The sequence below is a fragment of the Bos grunniens genome, chromosome 12, assembly GCF_055505025.1.
Source record: "Bos grunniens cultivar Pamir isolate PY7600 chromosome 12, Bosgru_T2T1.0, whole genome shotgun sequence".
Taxonomy (NCBI): Eukaryota; Metazoa; Chordata; class Mammalia; order Artiodactyla; family Bovidae; genus Bos; species Bos grunniens.
This window is the reverse complement of record NC_141176.1, coordinates 54,741,460-54,765,819: the sequence shown is the minus strand read 5'-3', so window position 1 is coordinate 54,765,819 and position 24,360 is coordinate 54,741,460. Positions and strand designations below refer to the sequence as shown.

Genomic DNA, 24,360 nt, shown 5'->3' with positions numbered 1-24,360 from the left:
AATTAACTTACCACAAGTCATTTTGTCTGCATTTTTAAAATGGTTGGTTCAAATAAGTATATTAAATTTCAAAGAGAAAGTGCTTAAAAATCTCATGTACCATTGAAATGAATTTTTTTTCTTTCTATTTAGGTTGTAATCCACTTCAAGTCTTTGTGAATAAATGGAAATAGATCTATGAGAAAAGTGGATTTGGGATTACTAACAGATAACCTAAACTTAGCTTAGTAGCACAGCAGACATTAATCATCTCATGACATGTGTCATTCCTGTGGGTCAGAAATTTGGAGCAGGTTAGCTATGTAGTCTCTCGTGAGATTGTGCTCAAGTTGTTGGTCAGTGCTGCAGTCTTTTCAAGGTTCCACTGGGGCTGTAGAATCGGCTTCCATGTTCATTAACATGTGGCTACTGGCGAGAGACCTCAGTCCACCCTGGGGGGTCCTCATTTCATAGCCACATGGTACTCTCCATACCTGCTTGAGTATCCTTGAAGCATAGCAGCTGATTTCTGTAGAATAAATGATTCCAGAAAAAGAACAAAGAGTATGCCATTGTGTCTTTTATGACCTAGATGATGTCTGACCTCAGAAGTCAGACACTGTCACTTCTGCCATGTTCTGATTGTTTAGAAGCAAGGCACTAAATTGAGCCTACTCTCCAAAGGGTAGGGAATTTGGCTCTGCCTTTTGAAGGGAAGACTGAAAAGTTTGGACAGTCACCAGAGCCATGTACTGTAGGGAGTCTTCACAGCATATCATAAATGTACTGGTTCCTTAATAGAGCAGTTCTCAATTCTGATACTGTATCAGACTTGTACAGCTTTTATAAAATAAATGAAGCAAAATTGCAGATGGTTGTATTAGACCTGTTGATTCACTTGCAGTCACATTTTCCATAAGTGTTACTACTGTGCACCCAGAGTTGTCCACTGTCTTTAAGATGTGCTTTTTGATTCAGTGATGTGTTACTGCTATACTTCTGTAGAACTGTTACATTCCAGGTATGTATAGGAATTAAGACTTTTTGGTATATGTATTATAGTTTTCTAACTTTAATGTATATAGGTTCTTTATTAATACTCTTAGTATTTGAACTTTTAGTAGAACTTGTGGAATTATATTTTGTGTTTATTATTGTTAGAGTTAAGATTGCTAACAATAAAGAGCAATAAAAATAAATTGAAGGATGTCATGTATCGTTGTGTTGTTCATTCACTTAGTTGGATCCGACTCTTTGTGACCCCATGGATTTTAGCACGCCAGGCTAAAATCCTTCCCTGTCTTTCACCATCTCCCGGAGCTTGCTCAAACTCATGTCTGTTGAGTCAGTGATGCCATCCAGCCATCTCATCCTCTGTCGTCCCCTTCTCCTGCCTTCAGTCTTTCCCAGCATCAGGGTCTTTTCTAATGTATCATGTTTTTCCTCAAATGAACTAAGTTATCCTACCTCTCCCCCTCGTTTGTAGTCACTATCTCTCCCCACTGTAATTCCCTAATGTATTTGTCTTTTTTTTTTAAGCCATGATTGGTAAGTCTTTTTGTGTCATCTGTCCTTTGAAAATACAATTTACTGAACATTGTTTATGTTGCTGGCATGAAATTAACCCAAGCTAGGAAGTGAAATCTAACCTGGGGGTGGAGTGGGTTCTGAGATGGGTTTTTGGTAAGTTGGTGGCATAGAAAAATAGTAGAAAGGCAAATGGGGCTGAGGAATTCAGAGGTTTATTGAAATAATGGACTCAGGGGAAGAGCACAGGAGGGAATAAATTAGAGGAACTATGCCTTGGACAGCAGCTAAGTGTGTAGAGAGGCATTGTAGGGGCTTTTTGCTAGGATGGCTAAAAAGTAAATTGGTGGCTGTAACTAGAAGTTTGTAGCAGTAAGTAAATTGGAGGTCTGGTTTCTGGGTAGATCGCTATAAGAAACAATGCAGTTGGGGGCTGTAGTGTTGAGAGAGTGGACTTTAGAGTAAGAAGTTCAGGTTTAAATCTTGGTTCTGTTACTAACATGTAGTCTGAAGTAGTTTGCCTAGTTTTTTCCTGAGCCTCTGTTTCCTCAGTAAAATGAGAGCTAAATACAGAGTGTAAAGTATGGAACATAGTTCATGGCTCAAATAAGGGTTCGGTAAATGTTAGTGCTTATTAGCTGTTGCTATGATTTTATTCACCCTAACTTGGAAAATGATCGTGAATTAAATACGTAACAACTTTAGCTTAGTTGAAAAACAGTTACCTGCTTTTTAAAAATTCGATGGGCATGGTTTGGGCATCAGAAACTTTCTCTCCTGACCCTGTTTCATTTTCACTAACTTCCTACTCTCCATCCCAATCAACGGGCAAGCATAGTTTATACTTATACATACTCCATTATTCAGACATAATATATAATCCAAATGTATAATCTCCTTTTCTCCCCACACATGGTAATATACTATACAGATTTTTTCTATCTCGCTTTTTAAATGTAACAAATTGATAGGTTTCTCCATGACATGAAAACTCCCCCATTCTTTTTTGTCCTTTTGTTGTATGCCATTCCCTTGTGTAGACTTAGTATATTTTCTTTTTCCAGTCCTCTGTAAATGGACAGTTGCAGATTTTTTATTTTATAATCAGTGTGACACTGAATACCTTGTACACAAGTCATTTTGAACATGTAAGTATATCTGTAAAGTTTATTCACTGAAATAGAATTGCTGGGTCAGTTGTATTTGTAACCTTGATATGCCGTACTCTAGTATCTACTGAGTTCCTCTCAGCAGCCATAATGTATGAAAACGGGTTGTTTTCCCCTTAGTCTTGCCTCTAGGATATATTTTCATATATTTAGATTTTCTTAACTTTGTAACAGAAAAATGATACTTCAATATAGTTTAAGTTTGAATTTCTCTTATGGATGGATGAGGTTGTATTTTTACTCGTTTATTGTTTTTCTGTTTAGTATTTCATTTAAGGCTTCTTTACACTCCTAAGTTTTTGCTTTTATTTGTATTAATATAATCAAACTACCCTTTTGCAATGCAATTCAGAAAGTGTTCATTACTCCAGAGTTGTAAAACTTTTTCTTGTTTTCTTCTAATACTTGTAATGGTTTCATGTTTTTACTGTGGTATATGGAATAAATTATGGGTCCAACTTAATTTTTTAGAAAAATAACTGCCAAGTTTTCTCAGTGTCATTTATTTTGTAGTTCATCTCTTCCTTGATTTGGATATCATCTTTATAAAATCTGTATTTCTATATGTATTTGGGTCTGTTTATAAACTTTCTTTTGTTTCATTAAAAGTATATATTGTGTGGTATGTTTTCAAGTTTCCCTTTATTGTCCTCTTTTCCAGATATTGTTTGACAGTTATTTACCTTGTTGGGAAGAGAATAGCCTCTTGGTATTTTTATTGGTACCACATTGCTTATTAGTTTTTGACATTTTGGTATTGTCCATAATTTGTTGTAACTTCTTTTTTTTTTTTTAAATAATAGAACTTTCTGAATCTTTAGTACATGTATTAGTGTATGTTTGGTAGGATACTGAATGATGACTATATGTAATGTGTAAAATATATTAATATGAGGGAGAAAAACTTCTAGTTCATCATTGCTTTCTGTGAATTAGATGATGCTTACATATATTAACTTGTTTAACTATCATGCTGACTTAGTTTGTAATTGGAACTTATAGAGTATGCAGTTGTTTATGGCTAAATTTCCTTCAACATTGCTCTTTTCTTCAGCTGTGATGCAGATCCATCAGCCCTGGCAAAGTATGTTCTCGCTTTGGTAAAGAAAGACAAAAGTGAAAAAGAGTTAAAGGCATTATGTATTGATCAGCTGGATGTATTTCTTCAAAAAGGTAAGATCTTTGCTTTCAAAATATTGCTTTGATAACTTAAGATTCAGAGAGTGTTAAAGGAGTTTGGTAAGAGACAGGCTGTAACTGTAATGAAGTTGAACAGACAGTATAATTAGTGGTTTTATTCATGGCTTATTTATAATGGAAATCTTTTTTTTTTTCTGTTAACATCCTGTGCTCATTCTTAAAGAATGCTGCTATTTTTCCTTAAAAGATTAAGAAAATGACTGAAAGATAGTACTGTTTAGGAACCTACTACTGATTTTGTCTAGCACAGTGCTTCTCAACTTTTTTCACTTTGCCGGGAACTAGGTAATGATAATATTTCTGTTTGGCACCCTAGGCAGGGTACATGGAGACTAGTGATGGCTGGTGGTGACTGACCCACAGGCTCCGGTCATTCATTCTAGTCCTCAGCATCCTGAGAATTGACTGAATCCGTATTACTATGGGACTTGTACCATAGCACACTGGTTGGGAAGCTGTTGGTCTTAGTATAAGTTTTAGATTTGTAAAAATCAAGATATATTTCATCATACTGAAGTCTGATGTGAAGAAGTGGAGAATAATTAGGAAATCTGTTAATCTGTGCTGGTTTTGTTTTATTGTTAGAGACACAGATATTTGTGGAAAAACTTTTTGATGCTGTGAATACAAAGAGTTATCTACCTCCTCCAGAGCAGCCATCATCAGGAAGCTTAAAGGTAGAATTTTTTCAGCACCAGGAAAAAGATATAAAAAAAGAAGAGGTAAGAATTTGTGTTAAACTTTTGTGTTCTTTAAAAACATATTTGGAGTAGTTAAATTGAGTTTTATTTTTTGTACCTGTGTTGGAGTCCTCAGGACCACCTCCAGGTTTGATTAACAGACTCAGGATATAGTCATTGTCATGGCTATATCTTACAGTGAAAGGATATAAAGCAAAATCTGCAAAGGGAAAAAAGTGTATCATGCAAAGTCTGGGTTAGGAACAAATTTGCAGAGGTTTCTTCCAGTGGAGTCAAATAGGATGCACTTAATGTGTAGTGACAACACGTGTGAACCAGGAAAGCTCCTTAGAGACACAGTGCCCAGGGTTTTTATTTAGGACTGCTTACATGGCCACCTTCAGCCTAGGATTTACGAAACTTCCAAACTCTGAAGAGGAAAGCAGATGTTTAGCACAATCCACGTTGTTTATCCAGACCGTTGTTTATCCAGACCGTTCAGGCATCAATCCAGTTCAGTCGCTCAATTGTATCTGACTCTTTGTGATCCCATGGACTGCAGCACACTAGGCTTCCCTGTCCATCACCAACTCCGGAGCTTACTCAAACTCATGTCCTTTGAGTCAGTGATACCATCCAACCATCTCATCCTCTCGTCCCCTTCTCCTCCCACCTTCAATCTTTCCTAGCATCAGGGTCTTTTCAAATGAATCAGTTCTTTGCATCAGGCGGCCAAAGTATAGGAGTTTCAGCTTCAGCATCAGTCCTTCCAAGAAATATTCAGGACTGATTTCCTTTAGGATGGACTGGATGGATCTCCTTGTAGTCCAAGGGACTCTCAAGAGTCTTCTCCAACACTACAGTTCAAAAGCATCAATTCTTTGGTGCTCAGTTTTCTTTATAGTCCAACTCTTCATATCCATACATGACGACTGGAAAGACCATAGCTTTGACTAGATGGACCTTTGTTGGCAAAGTAATATCTCTGCTTTTTAATATGCTGTCTAGGTTGGTCATAGCTTTTCTGCCAAGGAGCAAGCATCTTTTAATTTCATGGCTGCAGTCACCATCTGCAGTTCAGGCATAGTGAACTGTTATTATTAGGGAATGATGGGAACTTTCCAGAAGTCATAGTTGCAGATGTCACCCAAGGGCTTCCCTTGTCAGCAGCCCTTTCCGTTTATTTCTTTGGCCACGCTGGGTGTTTTGTTGCCTTACAGGGGCTTTCTTTAGTTGCGACAAGCACAGGCTACTCTTGGTTGCGGTACACAGGCTTCTCATTGTGGTGGCTTCTCGTTGCAGAGCCCAGGCCCTAAGCGTGTGGGCTTCAGTAGTTGTGGCACACAGGCTCAGTAGTTGTCAATCTTGGGCTCTAGAGCTCAAGCTCAGTGGTTGTGGCACGTGGGCTTAGCTGCTTTGCAGCATGTGGAATCTTCCTGCACCAGGGATCAAACGCATATTCCCTGCAGTAGCAGGCGAATTCTTATCCACTGCGCCATTAGGGAAGTCTCCAGCAGCCCTTTCAAAGATAACAGTCTCAGGTGTGCTTTGAACTCTTTTGTGCCTAGTATCTTACAGGTATGGGCTCCTACTATCTGTGTTCTAGGAAAATAACCCAGTTGTTAGTAGATCTGCTTGTTTCTGCCTTACATGCATTTTGCAAGGGACTATTTTTAAGGTAGTCAAATAAAAGGGCCTTCACAGGGCAATAGAAATAACTTATGCTTTAAGAATTTTTGAAGTTTTTACCTTTTGTACAAGTTTACCACTCTTGTATAATAATCATATACTAATTCAGATTTCCTTAGTTTGATGTTAAAGATTGTAATTTTAAAAATAATTGTTGACAAGCTATAATATAATATGTCCATGGTTAGTCTAGTTTTAGGTTAAACAAATCTTGGTTAAATTTTTGCCTTTCCTGGCCACTGTTTTGTGACCTTGAAAATACTACTTTTCCAACCTTTACTCAGCTGTGAAATGGAAATATTATAGGGTTATTGTGAGGAATAGTGAAATAAGGTCTGTGAACACTTGGCAGAGTATGTGGCTCAAAGTAGGTTCTCAGTAAACGATAGCTGCAATTATTGTTGAGGATGTTAAGTGGTGGGTGATGTGGTTTAATCGTGACCTTTGGTTCTTTCACCTGATACCCTGTTTTTTTGTCCAGATTATATAAATAATATATATTTATTATGTAGTAATATATTTGCTGTGTATTATGTAATAATTCTCAAATGTATTTTTATCTCTGTGTCTGAATGCATTTACACACATGTACATATATGTAGTTTCTCACACACATACATAAAACACCCCCATTACTTTTATCCGCTGGGGAAGACCAGAAATTATTATAACTTCATGCTTTGTACCTAATAGTACAGGGGTTCTAGAACATTAGTGAGGAAAAATGGGATAGTAGGTATTGTCTTGGCAACTGCTTATGCAACATAGAGATATACAATAATTCATTTAAATTTTACCCATTGATGAATTAATGTTGAAGCCTTAGTCTTACATCTGTTGGTATAATAATATTTCACCATAGTTGTTTTGACCAGTTGTGAAGGATATTTATCCCTCGTCTTTCAGAACTGAAATGTCAGGATGGCAGTCTGTGTTTTAAATGCTGTGGATGTTTTAAAAGTTCCCAGTTGGGCAAGTGCCATAGAATATGGCTATCTGTCAACATAGATTACTTACAAGAGTGCATGGAAGCAAATAGAAGGGAAAAGTGCAACAGGAGGTTTTGGTTTGTTTTATTTTCTAAGTGGAGGGTTGAAATGGATAGGAAGAGTTGAACAAAGTACTTAAAGAAAGAAAAAAAAAAGCAAATTGTTATAAGAAGGCTTTTAAGCATTGTTTCTCAGAGTTTGGTCTGTTGATAGGATTTCAGTTACTTTCTCATTCAGGGGTACTTGACAGTGAGAGGATTTTACCCAAAGGGATGCTGAAACAACTGGCATAAACCTGGACATGTTTATGCTATTACATTTATTTATTTGTTTTTATGCTATCTTGTAGACTTATCTGCATCAGAATATCTTAGGGTTTTTATTAAAAATCTTGAGCCTTATCATATTTATAGAGGCTCATGTTTAATACTTTCTCAATTTGTTTATCCTCTAAATAAATCCTTTTGTCTCTAATAACATCTCTTAATGTCCTGTGGAACCAGTTTTTTTGGGCAGCATGGAAAACTGGTGTAGGGAAAGTAGCACTGATCATGGGAATGTGTTTAAGGACTGCTTTCTATTAATTGTATAATATGGGTTGTAGGAAGAGGACTATATAGCTGTCATACTGCTAGGATAAACTAGAGAACTGTTTTCACATGTATTATTTTCTCAAGCATTTTCTTTCTCTGTGACTTGGTTAATTCTATTGCATTCTCCTTTAAAACCCCTGATGTGTTTGGTGCCAGACCAAATTCATGAGAAGGAATAAAATTGGCTTTCTAGTAATTATGTTAAAATTAGGATATGTGTGTGTGCTTAGTCGCTTCAGTCATGTCTGACACTTTGTGACCCTGTAGACCTTAGTCTGCCAGGCTCCTCTGTCCACGGGATTCTCCAGGCAAAAATACTGGAGTGGGTTGCCATGCCCTCCTCCAGGAGATCTTCCGAGCTCAGGGATCAGACCTGCATCTCTTTTGTCTCCTGTATTGGCAGGTGGATTCTTTACCACTAGTGCCACCTGGGAAGCCTGTAAAGTGAGGACACTTGCTTAAAACGTTTTTGTCACTACTGTTAACTAAGATAAACATTTATGAATTTCTTTACTATTCACTTTAACTTTCAGCAAGCCTTTTATTGTTAATTGTACTTAGAAGAGAAATTTATTTTGTTTGAATGCTTTCAGAAGAAGACTATATTGCTCTTGTATTTTGTTGTTGTTGTTCAGTCGCTAAGTCATGTCTGACTCTTTGTGACCCCATGGACTGCAGCACGCTAGGCTTCTCTGTACTTCACTATCTCCTAGGGTTTGATCAAATTCATGTCTAGTCAAGGCTATGGTTTTTCCAGTAGTCATGTATGGATGTGAGAGTTGGACTATAAAGAAAGCACAGAAGAATTGATGCTTTTGGACTGTGGTGTTGGAGAAGACTCTTGAAAGTCCCTTGGACTGCAAGGAGATCCAACCAGTCCATCCTAAAGGAGATCAGTCCTGGGTGTTCATTGGAAGGACTGATGTTGAAGCTGAAATTCCAATACTTTGGCCACCTGATGCGGAGAGCTGATTCATTTGAAAAGACCCTGATGCTGGGAAAGGTTCAGGGCAGGAGGAGAAGGGAACAACAGAGGATGAGATGATTGGATGGCATCACCAACACAATGGACATGGGTTTGGGTGGACTCTGGGAGTTGGTGATGGACAGGGAGGCCTGGTGTGCTGTGGTTCATGGGGCCACAAAGAGTCAGACATGACTGAGCAACTGAACTGAAGTGAATGTCCATTGAGTCAGAGATGCTATCCAACCATCTCATCAGCTGCCACCCACTTCTCCTTTGGCCTTCAATCTTTCCCGTATATTTTAATACCAGCTAAGTCATTGAAGCAGTAACATGGCAAGGAATAACTTTTATTAAACTTATATACTTTTTTCTTTGTTTATCAGATCACAAAGGAGGAAGAGCGAGAGAAGAAGTTTTCTAGAAGGCTAAATCACAGTCCTCCTCAGTCAAGCTCCCGATATAGAGAAAATAGGTGATTGATTCTTTGAACCATGTTTAATTTTTAGACATTGCTTTTCTTTATATGAATATTTAGACTTGATTTTCCTTTACATAGGGGCAAGTATTATCTACTGATTTATTAGTGTGGGAAAGTAGTAACTCGATCCTTTTCTATCAAGAATAACTAGGTGAGATTTGAAGGTACTGAAAGTGAGGTTTAGAACAGTGCTTGGCATATGTTAGTTATTGTTACTATTTTTATTCCTAACTTCAATTCCAGTGAAGTCTTACTCTGAGACCTTTTTTACCCAAAGCTTTCCTTTAGAATGAATAAATTATTTTTCCCATTAAAGCTTCAAAAGCATTTAGAGTGCAGTGCCTGTGATACTTTCCTATAATTATGAGACTGTGCAAGACAGAATATACTATAGGACGTATGTATAGATGCCTGTGTGTATATGATTAAGACTTTGAAAGAGTTGGGTTTTTTTTTGGTGGGGGGGTGCGGGTGGGTACTGTGAAGGGCTTTTAGAGTGCTTAAGCAGATCATGTTAAGTTTTTCAGTTTTCTGAGTCTCCTATGTTTGTATTCGTAAAATGGAATAAAGAATCATGATGTTACAAGAATAAACCAGAACTTTTGCATTTGATTAGAGTTTTTCCTGTATCCACTTGAATATTTTCAATAAAAAAGTTCATATATTTCTTTAGAAGTCGTGATGAGAGGAAAAAAGATGATCGTTCTCGCAAAAGAGATTATGATCGAAACCCTCCTCGAAGAGATTCATACAGAGACCGATACAACAGAAGACGAGGGCGAAGTCGCAGTTACAGCAGGAGTCGGAGTCGAAGTTGGAGTAAAGAGAGGCTTCGTGACAGAGATAGGGATAGAAGCAGGACTAGAAGCAGGAGCAGGACACGAAGCAGGGGTAAATAATCACATATGGGTATATTTTGCCTGGCACTTTTATTGTGAAAAACATTTTGTATTTGAAGGTTTTAAAAATTGTTTTGTCAGTATTATCTTTATTTTTTCTATCTTGCTGTATTTTATATGTCCGAATAACGATTTAAAAATTTCTTTTGAAACTTTTATTTTATACAAATTACAACCACAATGTATTACTGCATACCCGTCAGAATGATTGAAATTAAAAAGACTAGCTTTACTCAGAGTTGGTGAGGATTGGAAATAAGCTGGAACGCTTTGGAAAACACTTCAACAGTGTCTTAAAAATGTTAATCCTGTATCTACTAATGACCCATTCCACTCCTGAGTGTTTACTTCCAGAGAAATAAAAGTGTATTTCCGAACAGAGACATAAACAGATGATCATGGCAGCTTCATTTGTTATAACCAAAAGCTGGAAACAGTCCATCAGCAAGTGAATGGATAAACAAATTGTGGTACACCCATAGAATGGATAAAAAGGAAAAAAAACTATTGATACATGCAACAAAATAAATGAATCTCAGAATAATCATGCTGATTGAAAGAAGCCACACAGAAAACAGAGTGTGTATATGATAGAGGGAGGGAGATAAAATTTTAGAAAATGCACACTAATCTGTCATCATAGATAGGAAACAATTCAGTGGTTGCCTGGGATGAAGTAAAGGAGGGATGGATCATTAAGGAGAACAAGGATACTTTGGGGGGATGATGAGTATGTACAATATATACCTTACTGTAGTTGTGATGTTTGGTTTCATAGGTATATTCATAGATCAAAATTTGTTAAATTGTATCTTTTAAATATCTTCAGTTTTGTTTATCACTTAGACCTCAAAACTATGAAAACAGAGTTTCATTTCAGATGTGTGAGTTTGTAAGAGTGTGTCATTTTCAACGTGTATAATTTTTCCTTCAGTGTGTATTACTGAAAGGACTTTGTTGCAGGCAATAAAACAGCTTAACACCTTAGAGTAAAACACCTTTACTCAAGCTTAGATTTATACTCCCCTTGTGACCTTTATTGTGTATTACTTTTTAGTCTTTAGAAAATCATGACTTTTTTTTAATAATCCCAGTATTTCTCTGTTACTCTGTTCTTAAGAGTTTTTTTCCTATCATCTAGGTGTTCTAGGCCTTTCTCCACATTACTTCACTTAACTGATCTCCTTAATATCTTTTCTCTTTCCATGGTAAATTTTCTTTTCTTGGCCCAGTTAATTTGTTTGTATCTATTATGAAGTCCTTTTCCTTCCTCTTTGAGTATCCATTCTCATCTTCAGCAGTGTTCACTGTATAAAGCCCTGTTAGGCCCTGTTAATGGATAAAAACTAAATGTTCATCACAGAAAAAATAACTGTACTTGTATTGCATATTTGGTTTTATTGGCTAAAGTTTTACATACTAAGATTTCAATGAAGAAAATAAAAAAATCTCTCTTCTATGAATAAAACTCCAAGAAAAATCTCATTAAGTACAGCAACTTTATGTGTGGCTTTTTAGTTTAGGTCATAACAAAAAGAAATAACTTTTCTTGAAACATTGTTTATATATTGAGTTGTTTTTAAAAGGAGGATTGTGTAAAATTTGAACTTTTTTTTATGTTTAGCAAAAATATCTATTAAATTTGGGACTTTGTTGTTGTTTTTAATCGAGTGTAGTTTTTCAAGTCATTTATATTTTGTTGCAGAAAGGGATCTGGTAAAACCTAAATATGACCTGGATAGAGCAGATCCGTTAGAAAACAATTATACTCCAGTCTCTTCGGTACCTAATATTTCATCTGGCCACTACCCTGTACCTACTTTGAGCAGCACTATTACAGTAATTGCTCCTACTCATCATGGTAATAACACTACCGAAAGTTGGTCTGAATTTCATGAAGACCAGGTGGACCATAATTCATACGTAAGACCACCAATGCCAAAGAAACGGTGTAGAGACTATGATGGTAAGCCTGTCAACCATTTCATGAAGTATGAATTAATATTTTCAGCTGAGTAAATTCTGTAATTTTAGGTTGTACACAGTTACTCAAATACTTAATCTTTTGGAAATAGTGGGAAATTAATTTTAGGTACTTCATGAATTCCTCAGTATGTTACTAAAGTCTTCATTAGTCACCACCGACTAATATCAATTTAAAGATTGTGTTTATTTGCACTTAAGTCTTAACATATTTTTGGAATTTACCAAAGAGGAATATCTACTGAGTTATTTATCAGGAAGTTGGCGACTGAAACGTTCTTGACAAAACTTACTTAAAAATCAGGGTTATTAGCGTAAGTAAAATCTAGAAATGTATCACCTATATAAGACTTATAAATGAACTGAAGACTCTTAAGGTTTTACTGTAAAAATTTTGTAAATTGTATTAAAGCTGTAGTTGCAGTATCCTTAAAGTTTTAAGTGAGAGATTTAAATAAAGGAAATGTTTCTAATGATAAAAATAAGACAAATACCTATTTTACATCAGTTTGCTAGCTAGGAATACTCATGTTAATTTGGTGGTACATTTTTTAATGTGTATGTTAGCTATATTATCACTTAATGAGGGTTTTATATTACTGGAAATTGGTAGGTAGTTCTTATGGTTATTTATACTTGCCCAATGTTAAAAATATTCCAATTTTTAAATATCTTACTTTTGTTGACTTAGAGAAAATGTTTGTCCAGCACTTTTCATAGTTCTTTCTATTTTTCCTCACAGAAAAGGGTTTCTGTATGAGAGGAGACATGTGCCCTTTTGATCATGGAAGTGACCCAGTAGTTGTAGAAGATGTCAATCTTCCTGGTATGCTGCCTTTCCCAGCACAGCCTCCTGTTGTTGAAGGACCACCTCCTCCTGGACTCCCTCCACCGCCACCAATTCTTACACCCCCACCTGTGAATCTGAGACCCCCTGTGCCACCGCCAGGCCCATTACCACCCAGTCTGCCACCTGTCACAGGTGAGGAAATATGTTTGCCTATACTTATTATCTGCCCATTCATAGTCTTTTATAAAAATTAATAGTTTGATGCTTGCCTTTGTTAGAAGTATCTATAGTAATCCTATATATGCCTGCTAGAAATTAAGAGTAAGATACTCCCATTCGGAATATATTTTGTAGGCTAATGGGCTACCAGGTGGCGCTAGCGGTAAAGAACTCGCCTGCCAATGCAGGAGACATAAGAGACGCGGGTTCGATCCCTGGGTTGGGAAGATCCCTTGGAGGAGGTCATGGCAACCCACTCCGGTTTTATCGCCTGGAGAGTCCCATGGACAGAGGAGCTGGCAGACTATGGTTCATAGGGTCGCAAAGAGTCAGAAGCGACTTAGCATGGCGTGGCACAGCCAAACCCGTGGTTTACTGTGGTTTAGGGTGACCCTGAATTATGTACGTCCCTAATGAATCCCAGCTGTCTATAGTCCTTTAGAGCTTAAGACAAACCTGTTTTGAAATGCATTAAATGGATATTTTACCCTTGAAAACTATTTCAGTTGTAAGAGCTTGATTTTTATAGATACTATTATTTGATAAATGAGCATATCATGTTTGGATATACAATAACTTATTTTATTTGTTTGCTTCCAGATGATATTTCTTATTCTTTGGTTTTGACAGGACCACCACCTCCACTTCCTCCTTTGCAACCATCTGGCATGGATGCTCCCCCAAACTCTGCAACCAGCTCTGTTCCTACTGTAGTAACAACTGGCATTCATCACCAGCCACCTCCTGCTCCACCCTCTCTTTTTACTGCAGGTGCAGTTTTAGCCTTTCTATATTAATAATGTAATATAGTTTGGAGAAGAGTTTTAGGTGAGGGATTTAAAAATATGTAGAGAGTGAATTGCTCTATCAGGTCTATTCTCACTAAAATTTTATGGAATAAAATGTAGACATGGTAAATGTACATTAAATATAAGTCCTCAGTTACGATTTTTAAAAAACGAAGTTTTTAACAGCATTTTATTTTTCTGAAACTACTTTTTAAAATACATATAAAATGTGAGTTATAAATTAGTAATATGTTTTTCTATTATTAGTATAAAAAATTACCAAATGGAGTTTTATAATTGTTTTTTAATTACAGTTTTTGTATTACCAGATACATATGACACAGATGGCTACAATCCTGAAGCCCCAAGTATAACAAACACTTCCAGACCAATGTATAGACACAGAGTGCATGCACAAAGGCCCAACTTGATAGGGCTCACATCAGGGGATATGGATTTGCCGCCCAGAGGTACTGTGATGAGTCTTTTCTTCCTGTCATTTTCATAATATCAAGAGTGGCAAAACATTTAAAAAGAATAGTTGGTCTTGTGTTTATTAGGTTTGAGTAAGGGATGTTGTTATGTTTGTTCCTTGGATTCTTTGGTCTCAACATGAGAGAAAAGGTAGTATGTGGTACCCTATTTGTAGTACTGGTGATGTTTTATTCTGTCATCCATGGGGAAAGGACTTTCCCCAAAGTACTAATTTTCTAGCTTTTGGGAGGTATATTCATTCTCTCATTTGCAGTCTTAATTGGTTCATTTAAAGTCTTAAGAATAATGCTTTAATTCCTAAAGATACATTCTTTCATAGTTTAGAAAATGAAATGAGCTGTGCAGACTTAATATTTGATACATATTTTATTTTTGTTTGCTTTGACATGTTAGAATTTGATGTTGATTTGCTTATATTTTAAGCAAAAAATTTTATTTTAGACTGACTTGTTAGCTTTTAAAATTTTGTTAGAGGAGACAGACTTTTTATATAATTTCTGAATGGGAGAAGAATTTAGATTGGTCAACAAACCAGAAAAGTGCTATAAACGTTCAAAGGAGGAAGCATTCACCTTAATTTGAAAGACAGAGCATTTGCTACAGATATTTGACAGTATTGTCAGACATTATAGGAAATACTGTATAGACCAATAAAAATGTATCTTTTTTCCTATTTCAACTAACCTTTAAATACCATTTTCTTTCTAGTCTTTCCTTACCATCTTTTATTTCTAATTAAAAAAAAAGTCACGCATTATCAGTTGTGAATAAAGTCCAACTTATTTAACTAAGTAGGAGAAGGAAATGGCAACCCTCCAGTGTTCTTGCCTGGAGAATCCCAGGGATGGCGGAGCCTGGTGGGCTGCTGTCTATGGAGTCGCACAGAGTCGGACATGACTGAAGCGACTTAGCAGCAGTAGCAGCAGTAGCAGCAGCAGCAGCAGTCCATACCTAATGTGGTTTAGTAAACTTGTTTATTTCCGCTTTGCACTTTTGTATTTGTTCATTAGAAACTGTCAGATCCTAAACATCTGTCTTAAGTGTTCAGAGAACTTTTTGTGATGGAGTGAGGAACACTTAAATTTATACCCAGTTTAACTTATATCCTATGAGGTCATAGGACAACATTTCATGTAGATGCCCCTTTTCCCCAACAAAAATTCTCCTAGAGGCATTTTAATGACTTTTGTTAAGAACAACAACAGAAAAAGAGATTTTTTAACAATTTTTATGTCAGAGTTATAAGATGGCTTGTAATTGAAAAATAGCCAGTTAAGATTGTGGCTGTTCATTGTATTAATATTGACTCATCCCCTGAGTGTCTCCTACCTGACTAGTTCGGAGTAAAACCACTTCCTTCTTTCGGTCATGACTTAGCACTCATTTTCTTTCATTATACCAGTATTCTTTGCTCTACTAGAACCTCTGAAGCATCAAATCATCTCTTTCTTACCTTGTGGCTTTCCACTATAGATCAATATTGGACCCACCCCAAATCTTGGTCAGTTTTTTTTGTTGGTGGTGGTGATTGAGGGAAGACAGAAGGGATCAAATCCTTTGAACATAAAACTTAACCATGTAGAAGTTGGAATTATGGTCATCTCAGCTCCACATGCATATAGTTAGAAGTTACAGGAAATGGCTTGCTGAGATATAAATGTCTGGTATGCCTACTTAGAAATTTGAATGCCTTTTCTCATAGAATCATTATACATATGATTATTTTAGTACTATTCTTTAGATATTTTGTGTACTGTTTTTGTAAGCTGGTTCAGGAATACATTCTCCATAAATTGTTTTTATGTACTAGATAACTGATTTAGCAAACCATTTAAACTGAGGGTTACCTGTACTTCTATTTCCTTATCTTTTTCAGTCTTTTCCCCCCAAAAATGTTCTCAGCTGTTGCCTATTTAGTTTGAAATTTACTGGCCTGGATTGTGAGATATACATAAAAGTTTATAATATTGTTCATTATGTAATTATTATACATTTATAATAGCCTGCAGATGGCCTCATTTGAATTTGTCACAGACTATTATGTGCAAACTATTCTTATGCTTCGTACTTAAAGCTTCATAGGAAATTATTGTTATTAAGCAAATGGAAAAACTTTAGGCCTTTTGCTGCCTTGGAATTACTAAAAAAGTGACCTCGAGGCCTGCTAATTGTTCATTCTAGATTCTAAGGCAGTGGAAAACTTACTAGATGCTCTTGATTGGATATAGATAGGTAGGAAGAAGGGCTCAGTAGTTTTCATCAACAAAACTAGTGCTGAAAATTTTAAGCAGAAAAACAATTTATTAAAAAGGTACTGGGGGAAAACAGAATACATGCAACTAAAAGACACATTTGCTAATTGTATATCAAGAGGAACTTGCTTCTGTGTGTTTATTAACACCTCTCTTTTAAATAAATAATAAAGAGAATATGAGTGAGAGAATACAGATGAGTTGGAGCAAACACATCACTGTCTTTCTTAATGAACCTTCAGATAAAGAACATAGTAAAGTAGAAAAGGATATTGAATAGCTTAAAGACTTTATAAAAGGGCTAGTGAACGAACATGTTTGGGAGGAAGTAATAAGGCCAGAAATTGTGTTGCAAAAATGGTCCTGTGAAGATACCAATGGGCAAAGAAAATACAGTTTGTCCTGTGAATGCCTGCAATGTCAGATGCTGAATGTTTCTACCTGATACGCTGAAGAGATGTAGGATAAGTCAGAGTTAGTCAGAAAAAGGGGGTTGATAAAGCACGTATAGCCTGTTGATACTTTTGTGAAACCAGAAGATCTTTTTGATTAGAACAGAGGGAGTAAGGGATGTCAGAGGGAATAGGAGGTCAATTACAGGCATTTGAAAAATTATAGAAGAGATGATGGTAGCTAGACTTAGGGTAGTAATGCTGGGAAGTAAAAGATTTAAGTTCAGTGGAAAGAATTGACAACACCTATAACTTATTGATTTGGGGACTTAAAATAGGGCTAATGGAGATGGTAAAATGAAAGACACCAGGTTTATGCTTTTGGATAATTGGGCAGATGATACTTTTATTCATTGAGAGAAAGAATCGATTTGGTAGGAAGACCTGCTTGGAAATTATAGTGGTAGCCATGAGAAAGACTACTGGAACAGATCCAGAATTCTTTTGGTTACATGTGTTTAGAGATACTCAGGAAAGGATTTAAATAACCAATTTATCCAGTTCCTTTTTAAAAAGGAATTTTAAATATATATTTTTTTCTATGTGGACTAAGGTTAGCATGTTTTAAACTTTAGCATCATTTGGGAATAACAGGTTAAATGTAGTTGTGTTTGTCAAACTCTTAAAAGTGTGTAAAATATTGGAAGTAGTTTACAGTTTACAGTTCTTTTGCAATGCATTTCAATCTTTTGAATCTTTACCTTTTAAAATTTAACATAATTTTATTATGTTAATTTGCTGATGTTTAAATAAGCAGCTCATTTCAATTGCAATTCAAAGTTGTTAATTCCTAAGGTCATTGCACTAGTGTTAAATTTTGAATCTTATAGGTTGTGCATTTGATTTCAAAACTATAAACTTAAGAGTTCCAAGATGATTTGTTTATTATTAATTTGACATATGAGAATTACTGATTCTTCTTAATTTAAGTGTGAAAGGAATTCAAAGTAAATTAAAATCACTTAGATTACTGTATTTAGATGTACATTTTTTTCTGTTTCTTCTAAAATGTATATTTGGACAAAAAGCCAGAACTTTGTTTTTAATGTAAATTTAAGAATGTGGCTATGATTAACAGAAAATATTAATCTTTGCTTTCTTTTCTTTTGTTTCAAACAGAAAAGCCTCCTAATAAAAGCAGTATGAGGATAGTAGTGGATTCAGAGTCAAGGAAAAGAACCATTGGTTCTGGGGAGCCTGGAGTTCCTACAAAGAAGACTTGGTTTGATAAGTAAGCTGGCAGAGGAAATTGAGGAATTTTATTGTACTGTGATTTTTAGCATCATTGCAGTATTATTGTGGCAGTAATAGTGGTCTCTTTCAAAGTAAAATTTATTCTGTAGGGGGTCCCCAACTAAAGTATATAGTATCTGTTTTCTAAAAGTGTGTATGTTAGTCGTCTGGTACTTGGAAGGTACATGCTTACAGAAATGGCGTGGTGGTTAGCATATTGTTTTTCCTGTTTGTACCTACCTACCCCCAAAAACCCAACCCTTAGAGATGTTGTTGAATACTAGCTATTTAAGGGATAGTCATGAGCCTGCTATTAGGGAAGAAATGGGAGGAGGCTTTAGCATGTGGGCGATTCCTGTAAAGAGTTAGAAAGCAGTCTTTGGTGGGGGCAGGGGAGATAGGATGGGCACCGAAGTTGTTGAGGAAGGGCTTCAGAGAAGCAGATAGAGAATCAGAATGTTAGTGTATGTGTTTGATGATTCATTTACAATTTAGCATGTTAGAGGAAAGACTAGGATTACATTTTTTAGAGCTTTAACGTATGTTTATTAATGGATAATATATAGTTCTGGCTCTGCCTTTAATTCTCTGATTTAAAGCAAGTATTATAACCTCCCTGGGCCACAGTTTTGTCCCTGTTTCTTCAAGTGTCAAGCGTATGGTCTGTTGTTCCCCACATTTTGTTTTAATTGGAACGAGATCAAGACAGTGATTTCTTACTTTTAATCAGTATTTGAAAATAGGAATTATTTTGATAAGGTAGCTTTTCCTGAAATGGTGCAAATGGTGAAATGGTTATATAGGCAAATTGACTGAAAGAGGGTAGACCTTTCCTGCTGAAAATTTTAAGCAGGCGTAGAATAGAAGTGGGAAGGAACAAATGGTCTGGAAGAACCCTTCTTACTTGACTTCTGTGAAAGATAAGAACACTACTTATTTGGAAACTTCATTTTCTAAGGAAAAAAAGTATAAATGTCCTTTATCACCTAGCAATTTCAATTTTGAAAAGAAAATTGAACTTAAGTTGCAAAACTTTATTCCTTTGTACTTGATAAGTATCAGGATTTATAAATGAATGTATTAATTAACTTGATTTTTGTTACAGACCAAATTTTAATAGAACAAACAGCCCAGGCTTCCAGAAAAAGGTTCAGTTTGGAAATGAAAATACCAAACTTGAACTTAGAAAAGTTCCTCCAGAATTAAATAATATCAGCAAACTTAATGAGCATTTTAGTCGATTTGGAACCTTGGTTAACTTGCAGGTAAGAGCTATGAGGTGATTCTGTTGTCTTTGCTTAATTTAGAGAGGAAATCTTAATATAATAAAAAGAAATACTTTTACAAGAAAATATTATGGAAATTTTGGTAATATTCTAAATTTAGAAAATTGGATATGAAATGAAACTTTGTATTTTAGAAAAATGTGATTTTGAATAACATATTTACTTTGAAAAGGCAAGAGGCTTGATTGATCATATTATATACTTTTTACCTAATAGAGGTTATCATAAAATTACAGCAAAGTTAAATAGCCACAGTGGTAAAGTCTAATCTTACTATAGTTTTCATTTCCTTAGTTTCACTTTGGCAGAAGGCTTTAGTCACATTTATTTTTGCTGCCTCTAAGATGGGACATATCTAACAGATACTTTGGGGGCCCAAATATCTAATTAGTTTAAACATTTACTTTTTCCTCTACTGCTTTTGAATGTCTTTTAAGATAAATAACTGTAATTTGTATTTGATTTCACCTAAAATTAGACCTTGGCTTAGGTATATGTTATTTGTGAGATTATTTTGTATTGAGTTTATATTATGTGATATGTTGAAAGTGTTGAAATAATGTTGGGCTTCTTTTCCAGTTTGTATGGCATTCTTTTCAACTAAAATAATTATTTCCCATAATCTGATAAGAATAGACGTTAGAGAGTACAGCTTAAGTTGGTATTTTGGAAAATTTTGTGGTGTTGCCCTTTAAAAAATAATATTATTAAGTAATAGATGAGAAAATGCATTCTTGGGTCAGTCAGTAGAGATTTCTACAGATTTAATGCAAATATTTTCAGCTCTCTGTCTTCCTCATGTATCTGCATGATATTATTACATTATTGGTAACAGCTTACCATGTATTATTTTCGATTTTTTGTTTTGTATTTCTGTATGTATCTACCAATAAATTAGTATGCAAGCTTACAAATATATATGTATTTAAAAGTATGTGGGTCCTTGTTGTGGGTCCTGAGCATACATATTACCCTGTAGTAATTTAATGTTATCTGGACTATCTCTAAATATCTTTTTATGGCAGTTCAATTTGATCTACCACGTGTAGATCTAGACTTCGAAAAATTATTTTCCTTACCCAATTAACTACATTGGTAATATTAAATTTAAAGAAATTTAAAGCTGAGTATCTCACTATTATTTCAGTTTTTTTCTTTAATTTATATTTTTTCAATTTGTATTTCCTCAGTTACTATTGAGATTGTTATCTCCTTACAGGTCCTTTTGCTGTATCTGTATCCCATTTGCCTTATTATTTATAAAATATATATTTTGAAAAGTTAGTTTCAAAAAACCCTATAGCTTTATCCTAATTGAACACCCCACCATCACCCGCCCCGTGTACAATCCCCGCCCCACCATTTTATATGAATTACTGTTTAATTCTTAACAACTACAGAGTGGGTATTGTTATCCAGAACCAGGTTGTTTGATTCAGGGTCTGTGTGCTTAATCCCTATTTTGTATTGCTTTGCCTCACCAGTAGTTGATAGAACAATTTCGAAAGTGCTGGTATTATTGAACACTAAAAAGCCTTGGATCTGTTAATACTACTTATTCATTGTATGGGTCTGAAGAATTGCATACTTTTTGAGTCGTAGTTTCCTTATGTGTAAAATATGATTGTTGCTATTGTTTTGTAGATTTCCCCCCTCCCTTATCTAAGATTTATTTGTGTGTGCTCTTGGAAATATTTCTGTGAGAATTAACCAGTTTTGAAAATTTTACAGATGGATTTTTCTGTAATTTTTAGTTAGAGATCATTCCTTTGAAAATAGTTTACTTCCCTCTTTTGACTCTACATCACTCACTGACATAAGTATTATTTCCCATAGCATTAATATTGAGGGTAAGAAGTGAAACATTTTGAGTGCTTATATATAACCTTTATGCAATGAGCATTCTCTCCTAAGTTATTTAGAGGAGGCTGATTCTATTCTGAGTGGTCCACAGTTACCATTTCTTCTGGAGTGAAAGTAGACTGTGGTAATAATCTCGATATAAGGTAGTATAAAGATAGACTGTAACTTGGAAGGACTAGTATTTCATTTCCTGAGGCATTTTACTACGTAAAGCAACTGATTTATTTGCAAATTCGCTGTGCTTAATATTTTAAATCTTAGGTTGCCTATAATGGGGATCCTGAAGGTGCCCTTATCCAATTTGCAACATACGAAGAAGCAAAGAAAGCTATATCAAGTACAGAAGCAGTACTAAATAATCGCTTTATTAAAGTTTACTGGCACAGAGAAGGAAGCACCCAACAGTTGCAAACTACTTCTCCAAAGGTAAGAGAAATTTGTGTGAAATTAAATGCTTTTCTTATGAAAGAAAAGCATTTGGCATAGTGTTTTTTAAAAGGAGAGGCATGCAGTCAGGTAGACTTGAGTTCAGATCCTGGCTCTACCATTGTTAACTGTATGTAGGTTTGAGCAAGTTACTTAAGTTCTCTAACCTGCTCTTTCATTTTGTTATTACATTCATCCCTAGTTTAGGAAGTCATGAGATGATACATATAAAATATAGAACCATCCCTTAAAGTGGGAGATACTCCAGTATGTAGTACCTGTTTGTATTCTAGAAACTCCTACTTGGAGTTCATATTGGAAATCCTTCCTTCCCTCTTCCTTTTTTCTCTTTTTCTTTCTTTTAATCGGGAAGTCAATCAATATATAAAGTTTAATTGCTTGTAGAAGTGTACTGTAGCACCTTATTTTTCTATTTAGCTTTCTTCTGTTAATTAAAGAGAGACAAAAGATACTAAAGGGTAGATTTTTATTTTTTCCTCTACTTTATAAATATTTTTTTGTATCTTTGGACATGTATGGGGAACTTGTATGAAGGAAGGAATTTGGCAGGTGATTAGGCTTTGATTATAAGCTGCACTTTTAAAACTGCATGGGCAACTTAGTAACAGAATAACGAAGGTTACTCTCCCTGCTCATGAACTAATCAGCGCATTTAACATTTTTTTCTTCTTCTGAGGTAATGCAGCCTTTAGTTCAGCAGCCCATTTTGCCTGTTGTGAAGCAGTCAGTCAAAGAGCGGTTGGGTCCGGTACCTTCAAGTACTATTGAACCAGCAGAAGCCCAGAGTGCCAGTTCAGACCTTCCTCAGGTAAATGAAAAGTCTTATTGTGCCTGTCACATGATAGATAGGTTCTCAGTCTATTAGTTTCCCTTGGTGATCTGAATTTTAATTAATTGTATGGATGTGTGTATATATATGTGTGTGTGTGTGTATACTTATACAGAAATATAGTCTGTATTTGAACAGCACCTGTAAAAAAATTTTTTACCATTACCATAACATTTTTACGGACTACTTTTCCTGTAGTATTTGAATCTTAAATTCTTTTCTCTAGCTAATACTTATTTATGAGAAAGAGTTCTTTTTCACTTCATAGAGGAGAAAAACTGCCTAAAAAGTAAAGTTTTAGTATATTAAATCTTATTTTTCCATCATCTTTTACTTCATTAGACTCCTGTTCCAGACATAATTATGCAGTAGACTGAACTGAAAGCTTTGGGAAGGGAAGGCTTAAAGCTTCAAGTTACTTAATGCAGCTCTCTCAGAACTTTGCATCACTTATTCCTGATTCTCAAGTTCTCTTCTCCATATGTCATTCCCTTCCCACTCCCTTCCACACTCGAGTGGCAGTTTCTTGTTTCCACACCCTCAGTCTCTGAAACTTAACTTTCTTTTGTCTACAGATGTTTCAACATTTGCTGTGTAAGATAGTTAGGATATAGTATCCTACTTAGCTAATGGATGCCACCTTATTAAAATAGTCTTCGCAGGTTATTCCTGAAGAGTAAGACATTGAGATTTTATAAAAACACGCAGAATGTAAATTAGTAAATTATTAGATACTAAATAACAAACAACCCTCCAATCCTGCTATCTCAAATCATCACCAAATACTGTGTATACTGGCCGTAAAACAAACATACTATAGGAAAGAATGGCATTTGCTTTAAGCTGAAGAAGCAGGCGCATTTTTAACTACTCTAATATTTAGAATGTACGAACTTTCTACTTGTCAACATAGGATTCTAAGAATTTATGATTCTGTATCAGTGAAAAGGACTTTAGCAAACCACCTGCCTATGTGACAGGCACAATAATTTTAAAATTATTTAAAAACTTCTTTATATAATCATTTTCCATGATTGAGTAATACTGTATACTGTTTACTGTATACTGTTTATTTTTCCAAGCACATTTTCTTTCTGTCTCTGTCTTTGCAAATGGCCCAAGGTTTTGTTATTAATATCAGTGTACTTATAGTCAGGATATGTTAGTAGAATGAGAATGTTCAAAATCCCTACAGACTTCTGTATGTTTGGGGAAACACTGAATATGTCCATTTTAATTTTTTTAGAATGTAACTAAGTTATCTGTGAAGGACAGGTTGGGTTTTGTATCAAAGCCATCTGTTTCAGCAACTGAAAAGGTAAGAATAGCATGATGTGTGTGTCTTGGCTTCATAAATGTTTTCAGGTGGCATCTTAATTTTTTAATTTTTTTCATAGTTCCAAACTCTTGCTTCTTAATAGTATCTGTATCTTTTATTCCTAACTTTTTGCTTTCCATTTGCTGAAAAAGAAAAATATTTGCCTACCTCTTTTTACTTTTTGCATCAGCATTTTAATACTTGCCGCTCACTGTATTTCCTTATGCTCCATTCT

The 24,360-nt window shown here is 35.3% G+C and overlaps 1 protein-coding gene across 50 annotated transcripts in view; it reads left to right on the top strand.

The window, feature by feature from the left end:
* Positions 1–24,360, top strand: part of RBM26 (RNA binding motif protein 26) — a 99,041-nt gene that overhangs the window by 39,257 nt on the left and 35,424 nt on the right. For 9 of the 50 annotated variants that reach the window (XM_086330147.1, XM_086330109.1, XM_086330108.1 and 6 more), the window contains exons 2-14: positions 3,730–3,848; positions 4,461–4,597; positions 9,177–9,265; positions 9,945–10,162; positions 11,876–12,136; positions 12,896–13,135; positions 13,763–13,933; positions 14,265–14,420; positions 18,269–18,380; positions 19,488–19,647; positions 21,793–21,957; positions 22,655–22,786; positions 24,054–24,125. In XM_086330147.1, the coding sequence (XP_086186273.1) occupies positions 12,106–12,136; positions 12,896–13,135; positions 13,763–13,933; positions 14,265–14,420; positions 18,269–18,380; positions 19,488–19,647; positions 21,793–21,957; positions 22,655–22,786; positions 24,054–24,125 (1,239 nt within the window). In that variant the 5' untranslated portion in view covers positions 3,730–3,848; positions 4,461–4,597; positions 9,177–9,265; positions 9,945–10,162; positions 11,876–12,105. Of the gene's footprint in view, positions 1–2,570; positions 2,655–3,729; positions 3,849–4,460; positions 4,598–9,176; positions 9,266–9,944; positions 10,163–11,875; positions 12,137–12,895; positions 13,136–13,762; positions 13,934–14,264; positions 14,421–18,268; positions 18,381–19,487; positions 19,648–21,792; positions 21,958–22,654; positions 22,787–24,053; positions 24,126–24,360 lie in introns of all 50 variants that reach the window. The other 41 variants (XM_086330141.1, XM_086330140.1, XM_086330128.1 and 38 more) reach the window with 17 other exon arrangements.